The sequence below is a fragment of the Rhineura floridana genome, chromosome 7 (assembly GCF_030035675.1).
Source record: "Rhineura floridana isolate rRhiFlo1 chromosome 7, rRhiFlo1.hap2, whole genome shotgun sequence".
Taxonomy (NCBI): Eukaryota; Metazoa; Chordata; class Lepidosauria; order Squamata; family Rhineuridae; genus Rhineura; species Rhineura floridana.
Genome location: NC_084486.1, coordinates 34733238 through 34756439, shown reverse-complemented (window position 1 = coordinate 34756439; position 23202 = coordinate 34733238). Strand labels below are relative to the sequence as shown.

The 23202-nt window shown below is 39.3% G+C and overlaps 1 protein-coding gene across 1 annotated transcript; it reads right to left on the bottom strand.

Moving 5' to 3' along the window:
- Window positions 1-742: 742 nt before the first annotated feature.
- On the bottom strand, window positions 743-19872 carry VPS26A (VPS26 retromer complex component A). Its single transcript, XM_061635199.1, has 9 exons — window positions 19576-19872; window positions 12804-12953; window positions 11521-11596; window positions 10534-10690; window positions 8742-8906; window positions 5852-5958; window positions 5032-5100; window positions 2941-3083; window positions 743-2339 (listed from the first exon to the last, which is right to left on the bottom strand). The coding sequence occupies exons 1-9, from the start codon at window positions 19813-19815 to the stop codon at window positions 2226-2228; spliced, it is 1221 nt and encodes a 406-aa protein (XP_061491183.1). The 5' UTR covers window positions 19816-19872; the 3' UTR covers window positions 743-2225.
- Between the last annotated feature and the right edge of the window lie 3330 nt (window positions 19873-23202).

The window sequence follows — 23202 nt, the reverse complement described above, 5'->3', positions numbered from 1 at the left end:
AAACAGCAAATTTTCATCTATTTCTAACGTTAGTATTCTGTAGTTTCACTTTAGAGAATGCATAAGGCTGCCTTAAAGTAGACATATTATGTAGCCTTAAGAAAACAGCAATATGAAAGACTGGACTTCAGATGCATTGCTCAAGCTTGGTCAAATTAGTTTTGAGACTAATAAAAATTCCATCACACTGATTTTTAATGCCTCACTCAAACTACAGTAGCACATTTCTTTACAAAGTGCTGGAGTTGCAATGATAATGGCTTGGTTTTAGATTTGAAAGTTGTCTCTGTCCAGAGTTCCACAAGTACTCTGATGAGAGTCTTCATAGCACAGGAGGAAGCTGATCTACATATAGCGTACAAGCAAATGGAAAGAATTGGGCATGACCGAGGTCCATTAATGTCAGTGGGTCTAGTCAGAGTAGAACTTTGTTGACTATATGCCTCTCATCAGTTCAACTTCTACCAATTTTTTGTGCCAGCTTCAGAAAGGTAACTGTATGAAGAGGTTCATATTCAAAATGTGTCACCCCACTGAGAATCCTAGTTTTGGTGTGGTAGTGCCTTGATCACTAACTTGAGATGAAACTAGTTTCTTCCACCCCAAGAATGGATTAAATGCTATTTAAGAGCAACTCAAGTCTCATTCAAAGGTATCTACTAACAATTCTACAGCTATAAGTAATAGACTCATTAGAGCAGTGTACAATTGAAGACAATATATTTTAGTGAGAATACAGCTATTTTTAATAATTCAAATAGCAGTTTATTATGTCTATTATACATAGTTGCACAATTTGAGGCTGGCTAAATACAATCAGTTTTCAAAAGTTTATTGGAATAGTTTCCAGATTGCAACATGCAAGTGTCCATGAAAATATTTGGCATTTTTTTGTTTGAAATTCTGAGTAGGCACTTACATGAGGGAGTTAAGTTCTCTCAGTCACAGGCATCCATCTTAAGAGAAATATCCCAGCACGCAGCATCTCCAAATGTTTTATCAAAGTGCCATGGTAATAAACAGTTGTTACAGAAGTATAATTTAGAAATTTCTTACTCTTAAAGTAAGGTAACCAATAACACTTGCACTGAAGTTTAGAAACATTCTTGGTAGATAGGCCAAGCGAACTATAAATGTGAGTAGCCATCTAAGTCAGCAGGTTCCATGTTGTGCCCAGAGTAAACCGTGTTCCAGAAAACTATGTGCTTAACTGTGGACAGATGGAAATGGACTTCGTCCAAAGACACTAAATTCACTCACCGGTAAAGATAAAAATGATTGGGTGTTTTACTAGACAGATTTCCAGTAGCTACTTAGGATTCAGTTTAGTTTCCATACGCACACCTTCCTACAAGCCCAGGTTTTCTTATACAAGATCAGAGACCAAAATTTGGATGTTTCCCTGTATTAGAGGGAAGGTGGTAAGATGAAGTGTGCATTTGAATTCAGTTTTGTGCATGTGACCAAGATTCCAACAGTGTAATCAGGAAAAGCTACATTATCACACACACCCATGTCACTGAAACACAGCTGAATGGAAAAATTCTATATATTTTAACTCAGGGCATACAAGTCTTCAGGGGCACTGTAATCGGATAACAGAGTCATTGGGATGGAGGTGCCAAGTAAAGAATCAGAAGAGTAGTCACCTCTTATAAAGCTAATAATGAGAGAGAAGCTTGCCTTATAATACACATTCATCACAAAGATACAAGGTCTGAAAACCATGGTATGAGAACTATCCCATCTGCATTGACAAAATCCCATTATAAACCCTGAATTTGTCATTTAGGACAAGGTATTTATTAGTGCAAGCATACAAGCATCAGATAATGAGGGAGGATGAATGTACAATATGAATGTGGTATAGGAAGAGGAAATGCTATAGTTTGCCATCAATGATAAGCAAAACTTAAATGCACCAGCCTACATGCATGGGAACAAATTTTTTAAGCTTTATGCATATCTGAGTGCATCACACCAGACAAAAAGTAAAATGTGCAGTATAAAATAGTTTAAGAAAGTTCCAGTGTTTGAGAAAGCACTTATTTTAAATGTATGTACACACTTGAATGCTAACTTAGAGAATGTTTTAGTAGTGTGGGAAATGCAGCACTGTAAGATGAGGAAGATGGTTGAAATGGGAGGTGTGGCCTTCTTCCCTACAGGCTGTTGCCACCTTTAACCTGCTGATCTATCAACAGTTCTTTCACCCAACACCCAGTTCACATTTCAGGCTGCTCTGCAGATGCCTGTGGTTCTGGACTTTCAAACCGCTGATGGAAGTTGGTTCGTTGTTTCCTCAGTTTCTCAGGAGCTTTTCTCCAAAGAATGATCTCCTATTTAAGGTGGAAGGAAATATACATCTTAGACGCTTCATATTTGCACATATTGATATCGCAAAAATATTGATGTTGCAGATAGGAGAATCTGTACCAGAAACAGATTCAAAAAGCCTTGAGTATTTTTAGCAAGTGGGATAGAAATGCTGAAAACAGTCTTGCTTCACTTTTCATTATGGAATTGGAATAAAGCTCCCTACTCCAACTCCCTTTACATTTCCGTGTAAACTACTGAAAAAGCATAGATACCCAAACCCACAATCCCTTTTCACATGCTGTGTTGAACCATGGAGTGGCACCTATTTGGTGCAGCTCCCTCAATAATGAGGCCTCCCTTGATCACACTCTACAGTCTGGCAGGACATAAATACATTTGCTTCATAAAGCCCCCTTAAGCAGGCAATGGGAAATAGATTTTTGTCAGCATTGTTCTGTGTTTATTGTTGTTTTAGGACTGCATTTTTCTGTTTAGTATCGCAATTATTGTTTTATTGGGTGTTGCCTTTAGTACTTTGCAAGTTGCCTTGAATATTTTTAATAGAAAAGGCAACAAATAAATCCACCCCATTACAGCAGTTCAGTTTGCAGAATGTCATACCTGTTGCTTGAAGTACCGCCTGTCCTCTTCATCTACTAATACTAGATTCAAGAAGTATCTTACTGAAAACTTCTTATTCACATCCCTCATTGTAGGAGTAGGATCATAGCCTGCCAAAAAGAGTCTTATAGGAATAGATTCACCTTAAATAAAAAGAAGTCATGATTAGTTTTGTTTATTTCATCAGCATTTAAAGGATTAGAATCATTCCTGCCAGTGAATGGTTTGGAGTCACAGGGGACGTGGCATAAGAGCGATTTCAAAAGAAGGAGGTTGGGGGGGGGGATTTAAGCCACTTGCACCAAATTTCAACACACTTTTTAATTTGTGGAATTTGTCATTTGAGGGGCAGCCTCTAAAAAAGGAAAACTACAAAATATTTGGATGCAAGCATGAATGGGCATCCAGAGTTCAAAAACCACGAGAGACATATGTGGAACCGAAGATCTCCTCAAATTGTGGTATGAGCTAGAAAACAATTGTCTGGGAACAACCACCCTTTGAATCCCAAGCATTATTGTACAGTAAAGTGTATCTGAAAAGTTTATGAGAATCAGGCAATTTTAATATACTATTGATGGACCTTTCATAAATTAGCTTTTCAAATATTTTTCAGGGTTGTTGTTTTTTTTGCCATAATAACAAATAAGGATCTGTCTTTTGAACAGGCAGTTGTTTATTAAGTATGCAGATTTTAGATTATCCCAATAGCAAATTTCATATTAAACCATTTATGGCACTGTACATTTCATGGGGAAATGGCATATTTTCATGATCACTACCATTACTTACAGCATGCATCAGCTGATATTAAGAAATAATGCTAGGTGAAGGGAATTCATTATCTCTTGATGTCCAAAAATAGTCTTAACATTCTTTTATGGAAGCGGGTTTAAGAAACATGCCTGCCACCATCTTCGTACACATCTGGACTTCTTTGAAAATAGTCATTTTTCCACGCTTAAATTACCCTACCGCTACAAAGCCTAAGCAAACATATTCAGAACTGCAGCATCGCCCACTACAGCTACATCTCTCCACCTTATAGTAGTGAGCAATTTAATAGTCTGTCTTGTGAGACAGGTAAAATTGTCAATTCCATTTAGATAACCAAGAAGTATTAAGAAGAGATAAATGAGCCATCTTAGTAGTATCTAAAGTTCTGCTTCTGACCTTACTGTTTCTCTACTAGAGTGTAAAACAAGCACGGTATAGGGAAGTGCTCATAATGAGAATGGTTCATATGAAAATTACTGGTGTAATCTGCAACTGGTTTTAGCAGTTCTGCCATTTCTATGCTTGTGTCTAGTCATTCTAGCACACTGGAACCCAGCGTCATAGACTGAAGGGGGGCACGGTTGAGGACACACAAGTACTCCTTCCATAGCACAAGGTATGGTGATGATCAGCAGATAGTTTTAATGAGGGACCAGACAAGTCAACAGCTATTAGTCATGATGGCTATCTGCTACCTCTAGAATAAGAAGCAGCATGCTTCTGAATACCATTTGCTGGAGAACAGCAGCAGCAGAGGACTACTGCTTTCATGATCTGCTTTTCGGATTCCTATAACCATCTAGTTGGACACTATAGGAAAGAGATGCTAGACTGGTCCAATCCAGTACGGCTTTTCTTATGCTGAAGACTTGCACCTTTGACCGTATTTTCCCTACTCTTTTCCATGGGTTGTATTCAACAAAGTCCAACTTGGAGTAGACCCACTGGAATTAACGAGCCTAAATTAGTCATGTATTTTCAGTAGGTGTGACTGCAAGAACACATGCAAGCAAAAGTAATGATGGAACTGGCACAAATCAGAAAACAGATTTCCAGGAAATCTGGAAAACTACTAAAACAATCAAGTTTGTTTAAGGAGTGAATTCTTGGGATTACAAGCCCCTTATTCATTTAAGGCATTTAAGTGACATTTAAGTTAAGAGTTGGTGTTTAGTACTTCACATTTTCTTTTTGAAACAGCCTAGACTTCAAGATGATCCTATTCTGGATGACACATAAATGAACACTGTTTAAAGAACTGACCTATATTTTAACATATAAATACTCCAACTATGTTAACAAGCATCAACTCACCTTTAACGGGTGCACCATCCATTATTTCATACTTTGCAATGGTCTCTGTCTCTGTTGTGGTACTGGGTCCTGGTTAAACAATCATGTTATTTTCAAGTATTTTGAACTTGTTCTTTTTTCAATTTTCCATATGTAGTTGAATGAAATTATTTCTGTGGGCCAAAGCCCACAGTTGTATCTTAGTCAAGAGCATGGTTAGCTATAGAAATACTACTTTCCAGCTCTTCAAGACACAGCTTGTACAAGTAACATCCAACAAGATATTTCTGCTCCCTCAACACAGCACAATAGAGCCTCAGGGTAATTCTGAGCCTGAACAATGTTATAGATGTAAATCAGGGCCAACATTATGATGGGTAGTTCTGTACATTGTTTTCCAAAGTAAACAAACGTCTCCCCATCTTAAATCTGAACTGGTTACCCTAGTTTAGTATGAACCATTTGTCTGCCACCAGGAACCAGCATGCAGTGCTAATTCTGAAATATTGCAACATTTTAAAATGCAAAGTAACTGTACAAGAACGTCTTCCACATTCAAGAGCAGCAAAACTGAATCCCTGACCATGTTTAGCAATATAAGTAGAGACTTCAGAAACTTACAGGCCATTTTGAAAAATAGACTAGTTATCAGCAAAGTAGTACTAGTCACTATGTGTAATTAAAATTACAATAAGGTGTCAGAAGCTAGCTACACATACATAAGCAGAATAGCGTAGCCTATTATAAAATGAAAAAAATCTATTATAAAAGCTAGTTCTAGAATACATTAAATTAAAAATATAAATATTCATCAGATTGACAGTTTTATAATTCATCTTACCAATTCCAGTAATTTCCTTTTTGATCAGTTGTAATTCCATATGCTGAATTTTTATTCTTACTAAGAGAAAGTAGATTTTTCCAACAATTACATCCTTTAGATGATACCTTACGGAAACAAAGGAAGAGGGATTGTAAACTGCAGAATTTATATTTTTAAACTACCTTACAGCATTTTATGATGCATGTTTGTATTCACATTGCTGAAAAAAGGTAAGAAAACACTATTCCCTATTGAACTGAGTTACTTATTTTAATCAAGAATATATCGAAGTATACTAAAGGATAAATGCTGGTAGCAAAGGAATCTGTTACAAACTATCTGAATATACACTGAAGATAACCAAGTGGAGGCTCCAAAATGGTGATGCCATCAGAACCAGATTGCAATAGCGGACTCTTCCATACTACTTAGTCACCTAATGCTAAAAGCTCTATGTGAGCAGAAAACATAGGTCTGGTCTGCACATTTTAAAAAATTGTATACCACATCTGCATTATGGAGGGTGGGATCCAGACTAAGTTATTTGCATTTAGTTTCCACTACAATCAATGTGAAAAGTTAGTCATTACTAACTTTTAGTTAAGTTAGTTAAGTGCAACTAATTTAGGGTAGAGATCTTACTTGTAGGAACAGGACACCCAAGATGGCATACAATCAGCATAATTTTAAAATAATAGTAAGATCCAAAGCAGCAGAGGAAAAACAGCTACCAAAGGAACAATTTTAAAGGGGGTAGGGCCAAGAAATCAAGACATAAGCCACTGAAACAGAATAGTCTTCGCCTGCTATCTAAACACCATCAAGGAGTGGCCAGTGGGTCTCCCAGGGCAAGGAGCTCTAGAGTTTGGGTGCCGTTCTCAACAAGGCCCTTTTGTGCATACCCGCTAACTGAACCTCCAACAGTGATGGGACAGGGTCTCCTCCAATTACTTGAGCTCAAACAGACTGGGAGTCCGTAGAGCTGTTATGGTAATCAAAATCACAGCATCATGTAATACAATACTACAATATCCGGACCTGGTATAGTAATCAACACTCTATCTGTCATTCGGATGTAATCAAGAAGTGCGACGGACGGTATCCTTTTTCTCAAGGAATAGGTGTACTCAGTGCACCAGCCTAAGCTGTACAAATGCACTCCTGACCATAGCCATCCCTTGAGTCTCCAGGAGCAAAGCCAGGTTCAGTATACCCAAACTGCAAAATTGTGAACATACTGCAAAATGAGTGGTAAAATCTTAAGGCAGACAATGAGACCCTCTATGGGAAAGCTGTAGCTTAGTGGCAGTACATCTGCTTTATGTGCAAAGGATCCCTGGTTCAATCCCCAGCATCTCCAGGTAGTACTAGGAGAGAACCCTGCCTGAAACCCTAGAGAACCACCACCAGTCAGTGTAGATGATACTAAGCAAGATGGCCCAATGGTATGACTCAGTATAAGCCAGATTCCTATCACTTGAAGCTGCAGGTAGATGGTGTATTTTGTATCAGTTAATTTCTTGTATCCTGCTCTTCCTCATACAGAACCCAGAGCAGTTAAAAACATTTATGAAATCCAGTAAATAAAAACAAAGTTTCAATATAATTTTCTGTAAAATACATCATATGATGATCAATATAGTTGAACAAAAAGGGCCATTCCTTTACCAGCTTCTAAATTCTCCTCATGTGAAAACCTCCTGCAAATAAAAACACCTGCACATCAGAGAGAAAGGTAGTAGCCCAGCCCACTCCCTGCTGTGCTAGCTTTCTATTTTCAGGAAGGTTTTTGTCTTTAATTTTATTTATATGATTCCTTACACACCCTTCATCTTAAGTTCCCAGGGCAGGATCAACAATAGAATATACAATTATAAAAACAGATAAAATTATACAAGTAAAACCATTCCAAATGGAACACAGTAGTATACATGCAGCAAAAGAGGAGAGTCCTACAAAACAAAATACCTTAACTGTCAAATGCTAGGGTAAAGAGGTGTGTCTTCAGCACATCATGAAAACTGTACAATAAAGATTCTGTGAGGAATTCCACAATTTAGGACCTGCCACAGAGAAAGCCCTCTCCTGAAACACCATGCCCTGCACTTCTGAGGGTGGCAGAAGTCTCAGAGAGCCCCCCTCTGTAGGTCTTAACATCTGAGAAAGTCACCAGGGTTCGAGACAGGATTTCAGATATTTAGGGCTTTCAATACTAATTTGAGCACGCTAATTTGGCCCCAGAAATGAACTGGCAATCAGTACAGCTGTTTTAAAATTGGGGTTATAGGAGTTCTAAATGGAAGAGCAGCTGCTGCATCTTCAATCAGTTTCCGAGTCATCTTCAAGAGCAACCCCATATACAGCACATTGCAGTAGTCTAGTTTGCAGGTTACCAGAGTGTGGTGTACAGTAGTCAAGTCATCTCTATCCAAGAGGGGGCACGAGTGGTGAATTAGCCAGAGCTGGAAACAGGCATCCTAGCCACTAAGGCTGTGTGAGCCTCCAGTGAGTGTTGGATCCAGGAGCACTCCAAGCTGTAGATCTGTTCCTTCCAGGGAAGTGCAACCCCATCCAGAACAGGACATATCCCCATCTCTCCTTTTTACATACAGTCAATGTTCAAAAACCTGCAATCTGAAGACCATTCCATCACATGAAGACCACCTCATTCTTCTGCATGTATAGACCAGGCCTTCTTTTAGAGAGGCCATGTAAGCAGGTGGTTCAAATAGATAGCAATCCTGAATTGTGACAACTTTGGAAGGACATGCTTCACTCACTTATCCCTATAAATGGTCCATTAGCATCCAGTTACTAATGCTATGTGCACTGCACTTTTCTCCCAAGACATCTTCCCTAGTTACCCTTTTCAAGATCATGCTTTGCCCTTTTTCAGAGTCATACATACTTGGATTTGTTGTATTCAAATTCTATGTGCAGACAATCCTCAATGCCTACTTCCATTTTAATCGAGTTGTTAACATCTGGGTATGTTGCAAGCTGGTGAACAATAAGATCATACTCTTTTACCAAGTCTGACAATCTTCTTACTATTGTCACTTTTAGGAAATACCTATAAAACATTAAATTAGTGTAGATTATATGTGTAAAGTATTTTATGTATACATAGGGCTAGATCTGCAGAAGTGGCCAACTTTTTCAAATTAGTTAACACCAGGATACTATATTTAGGTTCATAAATTACATTAGCAGTTAAAGTTGAATTAGACCAATCTGCTCACAATTCTAATTCCTTTTGTTGTAAAGCCAGCATTTGAATTTCATAGGAATTGGTTACATTCCCCACAGCAAGAGAAGTTGTTATTTCAACTTTTATAAACACAATGAACTGGATCTAGACTTGCCTGCAGCAGAACTCCTCTAAAAAGCAGCTTCAGCAGGCAGAGGAAAAGAGGCGATTTCTGCCAGTTCTTCTTTCCCCTTGCAGCTCCCTATGAAAATCTGCTCCAGAAGGTTGGGGGGACCCTCCAGACCATTATGCTCTTAGTGTTACAAGAGTGTTTACGAAAGAAGAATGCATGTGTAAGCTTTTTGTTAATGGCTTCCATTATAGTTTCTTGGAATCATAATGATAGTATGGATAAATTAGGTTACTTTTTCATTTACATTTCTTTCACTGTATTGTAACTTGTTTTCATATTTGTATTTCTTAAAATTAACAATGTTTTAAAAAATATTTTTAAAATTACTAAAGAACAAATTCAGAGTCCTCCAGCCCCAATGCCTCCCTAGTATCTCACAAGCCCCCCAAAACTGTGTTTATAATTACTGAATGAAACTATGAGTGACATCCAACATAACATTAGTGGAAGAAGTCTGAAAGTTGATATTGTTGCACAAATGGTAGCACACAAGCTTAGCTGTCACTGAGTATAAATAATAGTGGTTCCATAAATTATTTCACAAACGTGACACCTTAATAGGATTCAGCTGTTGAGCTGCACTCAGAACAAGGCTCCCGCTAGCAGAGTAGCTGTTGCACAAGTGGGCTGCCACAATTGGATACCACTCTATGTAACAAATTTTAATTTAGCAAAATTATGCAGTCTGCAGAACTTATTCTAAGCATGAGATACAAGTTCCTTTGTAGAGTGATGTTTGAGAGACAAAATTGCTCACTTTGTCTTTGGAATTCAGGTTGCATAAAATCTCAGCTCTGCAGAATACTCAATGAATAGCCTACCAACTTGGATGGGCACAAGGACTCTGATGCACAAGATGCTTTGTCCAGCTTCTGAAGGTCATAAAATAAAAATTTCCATCAAAGCCACCAGATCAGAAAAGGATGCACAGTTGACTGAAGGTCAATGGGCTCTTCCCATTCATGGAAACACATGTTCCAGGAACATAAGAGCCTTCAATCCAGCAGAGGCTCCCACAAATGGAAGGGAAGCAACTCTCTCAGACACCTCCTTCCCCTCACAGCCCCCTGTACCACCTTCCATGCAACCGCTTTGGGGTAGTTAAGGGGTACAAGGGGCTGCAGGGGGAAATTGGCAAAAGAACCCTTCACCATTTTGTGGCAGCCCCTGCCGATCAAAATCCCTTCCACAAACAGATGGGCTTCTCAGATCCAACCCATGGTTTTTAAATGTACATACATCTATATTCTGCTACAGGTAAGTTAATCAGACTGCTATAACTGTAGCTGGAGAAATAGTGCTTTTCAGTTTTCATACCTCAATCTGACATTGGCACCAATGTAGGATTCATATGGCTTCTCAACTTGCATAAATTCAAAGTCATAACTTCTGCTTTGTGTTAATTCACCAGGTAAGGCCAGTTCTTTCACTAGGTTTACAAATTCATGAGTATTGCTCTTGTCATTGAAAAGCTCTAAGAAATTAAAGAATACAATCAGAAAGAATACAACATAAATTTTCCTGAAGGAGTACATAATAGTCTTTCAATGGTTTGGAACCTTTGCAAGTAGCAGGGAAGAAGGAAAAAAATGGAAAGAGAATAAATGGCGCTAGAAATAACACTAATATTTTAATCGTATGAATTTAAAATGAAGTTTTAATATTATGGTGTGACCTTGTGGTATATCAGTTGTATTGCAAAGATTCTCCATGCAAACAGAAAAAACAGCATTGTTAGTTATACTGCAGAAAAACTCACCACATTTTAATATCAATACAGTCAGCACGACTAACAAGCAGGTGTTTATGCAGTAAATTCAAGAACTCAAAAGCTAGGCCGAAAGGACTTTTTCCAAAATAGTCATTTTATTTTACATTATACTGTAAGCAGAGAGAGAACTTACTGAACAAACTTCTGCTGATGAAACATACTATACAAGCTTTTAAAAAAGCTCTTCAAGAAAAAAGCAGAACATATAAAAAAGTGACCTCAATAAATTGTATCATCTTTACTTGTTGTACCTTAATCTCCAGGATCAACACAGTAACTATCTTCTAGCTAGACCATGCCTTTAATGTAGAGATGTAAAGGTTGTGTAATGACTGGCAAAATACTGCAAAAATAATGTTTGGCAAAATATTGCAAAAATAACTTTTTATTTGGATCACATACCAAATGCTATTTACTTCAAAGCAAACATGCTCGGGATATGTTTAAGCTATCCTGGAAACCAGTCAGGATTATTATTCCCATATATGAGACTTACAGTTATCCATACCCAATGGTAATTCTAAGAGACTCACCAATTTGTCCTACAAATTCAATTCTAATTCCTTGATGCTCTAACCTTTTTCCATGTTGTTTAAAGACTATGTTTACCTGCAAAAGTCAAGACACCAATAAAAAAACGTAAGTTTACAGATCCATTTCCTGTACAAGCACTGTCTTTGGATCTTCATTTAAATTATTTATATCCTACCCTTTCATTGTATTTACAGCAGTCAGTGTAGCTTACAACAGCTTAACAATACAACCCAACAGGAAAAAATCAACAGTAAGCAAAATAAAACAGCGTTAGACAGGTGCAGTTGATAAAAACTAATCTTTTTTAAAGAGGGAGTTGAGTTACAATTCATTGCCCTTTTCTGCAATGTTACAGCACTGGACTAGATGGTCTTCTCGTTCATTTTTCCTACTATTACTAACTGAACTCTCTCAACCATGTTTGCTGAGATCTTTCTGGATGCCACCAACACTCCCTGCCCCCTGCCAATTCCTCCTTATGCAGTCATTTCCAAAGCTAAAAAAAGATATGATTGTGGGAAGAGAAACTAGTAAAACAGTTATTTAGCCATGGGTGAAAAAAGCTCATAAAACAAAAGAAGCAGGAAAAGTCATATATTTTAGAGCATAAAACTGGAAGAAATACAGTATCGTCCAAGTCCTTCTAACATTCTAAAATGTCAATGAGTAGCAGCAAAACAGAATACAGATGCCCAGTCCAGTGCCTCTAAAGTGCACACAGAGGCTGTTCTTTTCCATTTTATGTGTCAGGGAATACCCATGAAATATTCCTTGACACAGAAGACGGGGCAGCTCCAAACCTTATAAATGCTTCTTCTGCACATCAGACCCCTACTGTGCGGCTGGACTGCAGGTCCCTTCTTACAATTTGCCAGAATTGTATACATTATGTTAAAGAAAAATTCAAAACCTTTACAGGAGGGGTAGTATTATTGGACACCATATATCGTTGTAAAGGGTAAGACTATTAATGGCTACTAGGCAAGATGGCTATAGTATCAGAGATTGTGCGTTGTATCCAACATTACAGTAGACTCACTGAAATTTATTGACATGACCACAGAAGTTAATCTTTTATTATAGGCAATGTTAATTCTTTAGCCACTTGAGTTCAACATCAAATAATCAAACTTGCCGCATGCATTCTAGCCTAGCCTCTATTGTGGGAGCAAAATTAAAATCAATTAACTGGAACAGCTATATCGTCATTAATATATATTTCTGTCCTATATCTTCTGTAAAATAATGATTTCTAAAAAATATATTAAAATGTTGCATTTACCTTTCCTGAAACAGATTCTCCATCATAGAAAAGATAATGTTTTTCTATTTTACCATCTTCTGTTTTTATTTCAGCTGTTTTTCGTGATTCTGCATCATTAAGAACAACATCGATCTCACAAATGGGACCAAACAAGCCTCCAAGAAAACTCTGCAATAAAACCACATTCACTTAGACAGGATAAACAGCAACTTTATCAAGTACAATACTGCAACAACAAAGTGTGGCTAAATAACAAGGGGAAAGTTCTATGGTTCCTGTTATAATTGCTCCTTTAAAATAAGTAGAAATTAAACTCTACCAAAACTTTCAGCAGTAGAAATAAACTCAAATGGTGGGAGGCAGCAACAGAACAATATTGTGCCAGAGTAGAAAGACAGGTTTACCTTGCCTTATACACTAAGGTAGGCCCCTACCCCGCTTGTCACTCCACACCAATTATAAAACTTTACTATTTAAAGAATTATAAAATAATTTAATACAAAAACTTTTAACAATAAAGTGACAGATAACTAATCCACAACAACATAAAATTCTTAAAATATACATTTCTGCATTGATGGAAGAGAAAACTACAACAAGATATACTAAAACTACACTACTTTTGCCTGAGGGCCACTTGAACAGCAGAATGAAGGAATCACAGGCCAAGGTTCCATGCCCTACACTCTGCCACAAACGCTGCTGTTTTTTGCCCTATCTAAGAAAAGCACCACTACTCAGGGACAGATTAGACCCTATTTTGATGGAATTACTTTGTTGTGTATTTTAATTATGTGTGGATTTTATAATTTATTTTATGTTTGCAGACCACTTAGAAGCCATTCTGGCATGTAAGTGGTATATAAATTACTCATTATATTAATAACCACATTAATAATAAAAATAGAGGTTAGTAGTGTTTTTTTCAGGTATCCAGATAATATTTTAACAGTGTGTGACATTAGAATTCCTAATGGGGATTTGTGGCGGAAGAAATGCAAAACAGAGCACCTGTATCCTGTCTCAGTGCCTCAAAGCTGTGAAAAAGGCAAATTCCATGCTAGCGATAATTAGGAAAGGTATTGAAAATAAAACAGCCGATATCATAATGCCATTGTATAAATCTATGGTGCGGCCGCATTTGGAATACTGTGTACAGTTCTGGTCGCCTCATCTCAAAAAGGATATTCTAGAGTTGGAAAAGGTTCAGAGGAGGGCAACCAGAATGATCAAGGGGATGGAGCGACTCCCTTACGAGGAAAGGTTGCAGCATTTGGGGCTTTTTAGTTTAGAGAAAAGGCAGGTCAGAGGAGACATGATAGAAGTGTATAAAATTATGCATGGCATTGAGAAAGTGGATAGAGAAAAGTTCTTCTCCCTCTCTCATAATACTAGAACTCGTGGACATTCAAAGAAGCTGAATGTTGGAAGATTCAAGACAGACAAAAGGAAGTACTTCTTTACTCAGCGCATAGTTAAACTATGGAATTTGCTCCCACAAGATGCAGTCATGGCCACCAGCTTGGATGGCTTTAAAAGAAGATTAGACAAATTCATGGAGGACAGGGCTATCAATGGCTACTAGCCATGATGGCTGTGCTCTGCCACCCTAGTCAGAGGCAGCATGCTTCTGAAAACCAGTTGCCGGAAGCCTCAGCAGGGGAGAGTGTTCTTGCACTCGGGTCCTGCTTGCGGGCTTCCCCCAGGCACCTGGTTGGCCACTGTGAGAACAGGATGCTGGACTAGATGGGCCACTGGCCTGATCCAGCGGGCTCTTCTTATGTTCTTATGTTCTTAAAGCATTATGAAAAAATCCTAAGTAGCATTCTGTCTCAACTTGGCTATTATTATAAGCATTTTTAAAATAAAAAACCTTGCTAATTGTCAACAAAAGCAAAGCTATCTAAACAATATGCACAATGGAAGACCATACTTCAAAGGAGTCCTACAAGATTTCAATAAGCCATCAAACTGCACTTTCTGGCAGAATTGCAAAACACTGTAAAGTACCTAAACACACTACATATTTTAGGAATAACTTTGCTCTACTATAAAAGGATTTTTTAAAAAAAACCTACAAATCCTAAAATGAACATGTTTGCAATAACCTGCTGTTATATTTGCACACATGGATGCACACTTTAAACTATACAATTTGTTTATCCTATTGTGTTTTGGCATTGCAAAAGCCCATTCAGTTTCTACAGCAGAGAAAGTAGTAATTTCACATTAACATTATACTAAAGCATAAGAGTACTTTACAAATTATTAGCAGCACACTCAAAAACTTTTAACACAAGTATGCTGGTTGAAAGAATAAAGGGTCCAACAAGGAAAAAGCGGGAGAGGAGCGAATAAAAATCTGACCTATTTAACAAAAAGGGGGGAGAGAACAGAAATCCATCCATAACCATATCATGTACATGTCCATAAGCAGTTTCAACAATGAAAATGCTTTACAGAATCAATGCTAAATATATTCAGAGTCTGGCCTCAAAAAAACACTGAAATACTTCTTGCACAAACACTGGCAAACGTGGAGACCTGTATACCTTTCATTCCCCATAACAACTTTATGCAGACACTCCAGGGCACTATCTATATGGGGAGGAGGGGAGGTTGCACATGTGTGGGTGTAATCTGCTGTGCCCTATTGGGATTAGTTTGTGAATGGGCACTGCACACACAGTAACACTGGATCAAGTCCAATATATGTATGTTACAGTTGTGTATTTTCAATTACACATGGGACAGGAATATGCATGCCACAGAACCACGGTTGTCCACAAATCCCTACCAAAAGTAAACACTGTGAAAAAAACACATTTGTCACAGGAAGCATCACACAGAAAAGTAGGCCACCTCTGTAGTGGCACCTACCCTCTGGAATGGCCTCTCTTCCATGCTTCAGGAGGCACCACTTTTGGGGTACTTCTGACATTTGTGAAGAACTCATTTGTTTGTTTGTGCTTTCCCTGACTAGTAAGCATTGATCCTACTGCCCAATATTAATAGTAATCTCTGCAACATTTTTTTTATTGAAATTGTAAAATGTATTTTTATTTTTTATTTTTGTAAACAGCTTCAAGTTTGGCAGTGGTAAGCAATAAAAAAATTAAATATTTAAACAAAGATGCACAGTGGCCCTTAACAGCGGGTTTGCACATGCCTGTATTGATGGAACATTCTATGACAACTACTAAATGCTTAACAGACTGGTTCAGACCTAATGGCAACTACTGTTTGGCACTATATGTACTCGCCTCTCAGGACCCTCAGGCACAAAAATTCCTTCCCACTCTTATATTATGATAAGTTACCTTCCCTGGTATGACACACACCATAATTTGCCAGTTTGTCTGAGTTGATAAAGTATGCTTTGTGCTTGTCCTCCAAACCAGAATTTGCAGGATCAGGGCAAGCACAAAGCACAGTTTGTCATTTCATACAAAGTGACAAGTTGTGTTTGTCATATACCATGAGAGGGGGAATCACAGCAGTGCAAGGAAATAACATTTCAGCCAAAGCCTCCTGCTAGGCTCATTCGCATAACACCAAATATTGGCATTAAATCTGAACCATTTCAATGACTGCCAGCTGAATATATGCAAAGCCCCACTGAATAAGCTGTATTTGAGAAGATATTCAGACATTTATCTGCTATGGCTCTTTCATACTCACAAGAATATATCAGTGATGTTGCAGTCATCAAGTGATGGGCATACCTGGCAAATTTCTCTTCACAATTCCAACATCCAGAGGCAGTATTTCACCCCAACAAGAATTCATTTGTAAGTATTAGGTCAGTAAAGCAAAACCAAATTATAGTTCCCAACCTTTTTGTCTGACAGGTCTCCTTTGCCTTTAAAAGTGGCATGAAAAGCAGATGTTCAGCACATGAAAAAGAAGTTTCACTTGCAAAATTCTAGTATGTCAGGGGCTTTTAAGTTGCAGAAGTCCTACCAGACAAAGTGTTAGCAATTATAGCCAGCCATGTCTGAAACAGTTACTTTCCTCCCTACTAACTACAGCAGAGGCTCCTACAGCTTATGAAGACTGAGGAAATCCTGAATGTAATTCTTGCAGACACTGTCACAACACCTTAAAATATTAAATAAGGTAAATGACTAAGGGTGCTTCCAGATAGGAGTTTAATTTCAGCATTGCTCATGGATGCATAATTTTGTAGTATTCACACAACATCAACATGCCAGACTTTTCCCTCCATTTAATCCGAATTCACCTTACCACAATAATAACAATAATAATAAGTAAGCAAAAACAACCCATTATACAGCAGCAGGCACCACTGTTGTGGAAGCTTATTAATACACAAAAGGCACCTCTGAATTGCAGCCATCCAGTTAAGAGGAGGTAGGCATCTTCATGCAGTATATGTAGGGAATATCTCAGAGACTGGTTGCCATACATATATTAGACTTTTAAAAACATTCAATACAGAGGTCTTGTGCGAGACCTTTCTTGCACAAGATCTTCGTATTAAAAATACCTTCCTCTATGGTCTTGCACAAGAACTCAGTATTAACTTTTTATTTATTTTTTATTAAAAATGGAAATGGATCCCCCTGAAGAAGCACAAGCCTCCATTTTGCACATTGTAAAACATAACTATGATACAATTGTGTGATATCTGTGAGCCTCATATTGCATCAAATGTATTTTAATTCTTTTTAATATTGTATTTTAGATTTTGTAACCTATCCTGGCGGGACTATTGCTGAAGGGCAGGCAATAATAATAACAACTGCTGGTAAGTTCACTTTTGAGAACTTACAGGTGGAAAAAATGTACGAATGTGCGCCCAGATAAATACTTGTGCATATGCTTAAAATTGGAAATTTAGTGGAGGGCAGGAGAGTAGTGATTGAAAGGAGGTTCTAGAAAACACAGCACAGAAACTATCTGGCACCACCACCCACTGGTGTTGATAGGAAACAGAGCGTCTATGAAAAATGTGTAACACTCTTGCCAGTCACACACAGAAAAAACAAATCTAAATGACCTATTAAACCTCTGTCTGGAAGCTCCCCAAGAGCTCAAAGGCTTTTTACATGCATATCATTTTAAAGCCACCTCCTGGAAGCTCCCTAACAGCCCTCAGGCTTGTTGCAGGCCCAAGTCACTTTTAATCAATTGATTGGATGTGAAATTTGGACAGTGAAAAAAAGTGGATAACTCAAAAATCAACATGCAGTGTTGGAGTGAGCTTTGCTGATACCATGGACCTCAAAAAAGTCAAATAACTGAGTATTAGAACAAATTAAACCAGAACTATCACTAGAAGCTAAAATGATGAAACTGAGGTTATCATACTTTGGACACATAATGAGACGACATTTCACTAGAAAAGACAATCATGCTGGGAAAAACAGATGGGAGTAGAAAAAGAGGAAGGCTAAACAAGAAATGGATTGATTCCATAAAGGAAACCACAGACCTAAATTTACAAGATCTGAGCAGGTGGTTTAGAACAGATGCTATTAGAGGTTGCTGAATCATAGTGTCGCCATAAGTCGAAATCGACTTGAAGACACATAACAACAACAACAACATGTTAAGCTACTTATCTAAAAATACTCCCCTAGGAGGTATCACTGAACATTGTATACATTGCCAGGGAAAAAAATGTTAGCATGGAAGGCTAGTAAGAGGTCTTACAAGTTTCTTTTCTTTTTTTTTAAAAGGTATCTCAATTGCTCTCTCCTGTCTGAAACAACCTCTGCATATTCAGATTACCTTCAAAGTATTAACAGGAAAAATAAGGAACTCTAGAGAAAGGAAACGGGCAGCTCAAAGGTATTTACATTCCATGAAGCACAATAAACTCAGGGAGCTTTCATGGGGCCCTGTGTTTCTATAGTTAGCACTCCAAGTAAGGTATGCTCCTTGTGCTGTATTGCATACCCTCACTACTCTTGAAGATAACTAAATAAGAAACTATTAAAACGTCTGGAAAGCTCTTTGGAACACAACAGGACAAAGTACAACCAAAGTATATTTACCACCACCAAGAAAAAAAATCAAAGTTGAAAAGGACATTAGATATTATCTAATCCAATCCCACCCCTGCCCTGTTACAACACAGAAAAAGTCTGCTCCATCTTCTGAGTCCTTTAGATATCTGAAGAGCACTATCATCTCTCTAATCTTTTCTTCTGCAGGCCAAACATAGCCAGCTCTTTCAACTACTCATCGCAGGCCTTTGTTTCAAGACCCCTCACCTCTGTCTTGTGGACATGCCCATTTGTCAGCGTCCTTCTATAAAGTGTGACGCCCAGAATTCCAGATTCAGCCAAACCAGCTGCAATCAGTTATTCAGGCAAAACTATCAGCAGCGAAGCATTCCCAATTTTGCCTTTGCATCTTTCTCCCATCCCACTTTTTTTGGTCCCCAGCATACTTTCATTTCTACTGGTAATTACTACTACGGTTCTCCGAATGAAACCTTTCAACAACCACCCTGTAAGATACTACTGTAAGTTACTACCACCCTGTAAGATACTACTACAGCATATCAGGTAACAGTAGGCCGGATGGTGCAGAGTACCTATCCCACATTACTGAGTAAACCACACGGAATTAGGAGCAGGCCCCGGAAGTGTAACCTACAGGCAGGTTTGACTTCTTAAAGTCCAACTGAAAAGCAGCCACCAGCTAGGCCAGGTGACTCTGACGTGTCCCCACCCACTGGAATCCCCGCTACTTTTTATTCCTGCTTGTTTGGCTCGCGGGCATCGTGATAAAGACAAGGTGGAGTCGCGAACTATACCGAAAGGCGACGAGCGAGGGGCGCAGGACAGGAGGCCTCCTTCTCTTCCTCCCAACCCCAGCGCACGCACTTTTTCTTCCTTTCAAAAGGCAACTGAAGACGCGCCACTAACATCCCCAAGAAAGGCGGCGAAAGCGCCTGGAAGAACCGGGTGTGTGTGCAATCGAGTGGAACTCCTCGCGCACCGAGAAGAACCGGCTCTTCCGGCAAGGAAGGAACGGAGAGGAGTACCATATCCATGGCAACGGCCCATGTCCCACTCAACCTCCCTGTCTCAAAAGCCCCCGAGGCCCGGCCCGCCTCAGAAGAGGAAGGAAGAGTGAAGGCGGCGCCGCATACTACAACGGCTCCCCAGCCTCTGGCCGCGAAGCGAGGCACCACTATTAGTCGCAGCTCCCCCTCTTCCCTTAACCCCCGGGCCCTGCTCACTTACCATGGTCGGACAGACTCCAGCCCCCCTCCCCAAGCAACAGTAGCAACTCTGGCCCGTGTCCCTGTCATGTGACCGTAGAGGCCGTCACTTCACTCCACGCCCCCAGCACGTGACCATCCCTCCCTGGGGCGGTGAAAGGAAAGGTCGCTTGCAGGGAGGGAGTTGCTCTGCAAGGCAATGGCCGCTAGAGGGCGCTGCCCTCGCACAGAGGCTGAGAATAGGTGAAACAGGAAGCAGCAAATTTAGCCTCGCACCCTTCATGCCTTCTGTTCTGTGAATGTGCAGTTCTAACGCGCCACTCGATCCGAAGGGATTGTTACCCGTTCTAACAATATTAATAGCGTATGTAATATAAATACAATATATAATATGTTATGGTAGTGTGGAAACAATATTATGGCACATACCCCAAACACCCAGATATTCTCGTTTCTAACTGTAAATTATGTGGTGGTGGTGTTTTTTTTAAAAAAAACAGTCTTGTGGCAGCTTTAAAAACAACAATTTTTTTACGACAAGCTCGGGTATCTAGGTTTTTCAGAGGTCATGAGTGCTGTGCTTTTTAAAGTAAAGCCTACATTCAAATGCACGCATATGTGAGGAGCAAGCCCCATTGATATAATAACTTATTTCTTACGCGTGTAAGTTCTTAATTGTATTTACATTGCAATCCACATCCACACATTTAAAGCACATTCCCACTCCCAAGAATTCTGGGAACTGTAGTTTACCCCCAACTACAAGTTCCAGCACCCTGAAAAAACTACAGTTCCCAAGCTTCTTTGGAGGAAAGGTGCGTCCATTAAATATATGGTGTGGATGTTTCCTCAGAACAGAAGTAGATCTCATCTACTTCAATGGGACGTTCTCCCAGGTAAGTGTGTATAGTCATATATATTTTTCCCCACTGAAAATGCTGGCAACTCTTCCTAGATCTCAAATTAGTTTTTTGCCATCATTGAACATAGGAAGCTGCCTGATACTGAGTCAGGCCTTTATTAGGCCAACCAAAATATCACAAAATAGTGTTCAAACTTTTGAATTCTCCGTAACTTTTTATCAGGCTATGTGGTAAGCAGATAATGGAGATAGGAGGCACTCAAATGAGGCTTGTGTGTGTGCGTGTGCACACGGATGCATGCACTTTGTGGGTATCAGGTTGTACCAAGGTCTGCTGGGAACAAGAAGCATAAAAATTGATGATTCCCCATCTCTGAAAATAAAAGAACTGGCTGATACTCCATCCTTAAATACATGGGATCCTTGATAGGTGGAACACAGGAATTGAGAAGCTGGCTGGGTCAGACAGAGACAGACCTCCAGGCTGGCTGGGCCCAGTACTGAGAATGTGCCTTGGAGCCCTTATGGACAATACAGGGGACTTTGGGTATTTTCAGTTTGTGTGCTTCTGCCTTTGAGTCTCACTGGAAATGTCTTTGTTTCCTTCCACAAAGTGGAAGTCAGTCCAGGAGGACAATTTTAACAAGGGAAAGCAAGTTTTTATTAATGGTCTGAAAGTTAGGAGCACTCATCTGGAGGACTGCCTCTTTGTTGAGATCTTCAGAAGGGGCTTTGCTGCACACCCTGCCTTTGTATGAGGCTAGGCTAGTGAGTGCTCCCCTCTGGCTACATTTCTGCTCACCTTCCCCCATCCATCAACCAAAGCACCCTGGGAGTAATACTGAGACGGAAAAACTGGTGAGATGAAAGCAAAGTAGCCCCTTTACCTTATCCCCTTGCCTTTTCATCAATCAGTTAAAAGACATTTGATTATTACCTAAAAGTTAGCCAAACTGTCAAAAGCCCTAGTACATGTACATGTGAAGTTAGCCCACTGATGATGACAGCTTGTGGGGTTCAGCAGGTAAATACTTTCTTAAAGTCAGGGATCTTCTGCAGCTTTTCAGGTGCATTTTTAGAGTATGATTACCACATGCTTACAAGTGTTTTCTTTTTTTAAAAGGTATCTCAAATGCTCTCTCCTGTCTGAAGCAACCTCTGATCTGTAATAAAGCCTGCTGATCTGATCTGTAATAAAGCCTAGGCTGCCATCCTATACCCACTCTGTGGAGTAAGCCCCGTTGAACTCAGTGGGACTTAATTCTGAGTAGACACAATAGGACTGCCCTGTTAGTTATTTCAGGAAACTTTACAAAGAGAACACTCATATGGTTTCTCTAGATTCATGCAAGTATAATTTGGTATGCCACCGTCTTGAACACATATACAGAAGGTATGTTTATTTACAAAGCACTCTTGCAAATAAATAGCAATAGCAGCTGAGAGAGTGGGACTAGTAGGAGAGGCTGAGGTGGGTTGTCAGAGTTTGGAGCAGAGCTAGAGATTGAGCAGAGTAGAGTATCACGGCTTTGGATGGGAGATATCAGCTACCCCTGCCAAGAAGCATATAGTAAAACCACAAATGTCAATTTCATTTATTTATTTTTATTTATTTATTTAATTACATTTCTAGACCGCCCTATAGCAGAAAGCTCTCAGGGCGGTGTACAACAAATAAAATCACAATTAAAATATGAGCAAGTGTGGAAAATATATATATATATAGTACAATTATAAAACATTAATAAAATTGCCATTGAGATTTAAATTAAGATCATATTGAGTTTAAAATGTTAAATTAAAATATTTAAAAATTTACAAAATTTAAAAAGCCTGGGCGAAAAGGTAAGTTTTTACCTGGCGCCGAAAAGATAACAGAGAAGGCGCCAGGCGTATCTCGTCTGGGAGGGCATTCCATAGTTCGGGGGCCACCACCGAGAAGGCCCTAGATCTAGTTGTTGATCTCCGGGCCTCTTTATGGGTTGGGACCCGGAGAAGGGCCTTCGACGTCGAGCGTAGTGAACGGGTAGGTACATAGCGAGAGAGGCGCTCCATCAGGTATTGCGGTCCGATGCCGTTTAGGGCTTTATAGGTAAGAACCAACACTTTGAATCTGGCCCGGAAACATATCGGTAGCCAGTGCAGCTGCGCCAGGACAGGTGTTATATGGTCAAATTTCTTTGTCCCAGTGAGAACTCTGGCCGCAGCATTTTGCACTAGCTGAAGTTTCCGAACCGTCTTCATAGGTAGCCCCACGTAGAGTGCATTACAGTAGTCCAATCTAGAGGTTACCATAGCATGGATAACTGAGGCAAGATGCTCCTTGCTCAAATAGGGTCGTAGTTGGGCTACCA

Coding starts and splice junctions, on each gene's coding strand:
- VPS26A (XM_061635199.1), bottom strand. CDS start 19,815: ATGGATATGGTACTCCTCTCCGTTCCTTCCTTGCCGGAAGAGCCGGTT. Junction 12,954..19,575: donor CCCTCGCTCGTCGCCTTTCG/GTATAGTTCGCG, acceptor GTTTTATTGCAG/AGTTTTCTTGGAGGCTTGTT. Junction 2,340..2,940: donor GGCGGTACTTCAAGCAACAG/GTATGACATTCT, acceptor CACCTTAAATAG/GAGATCATTCTTTGGAGAAA.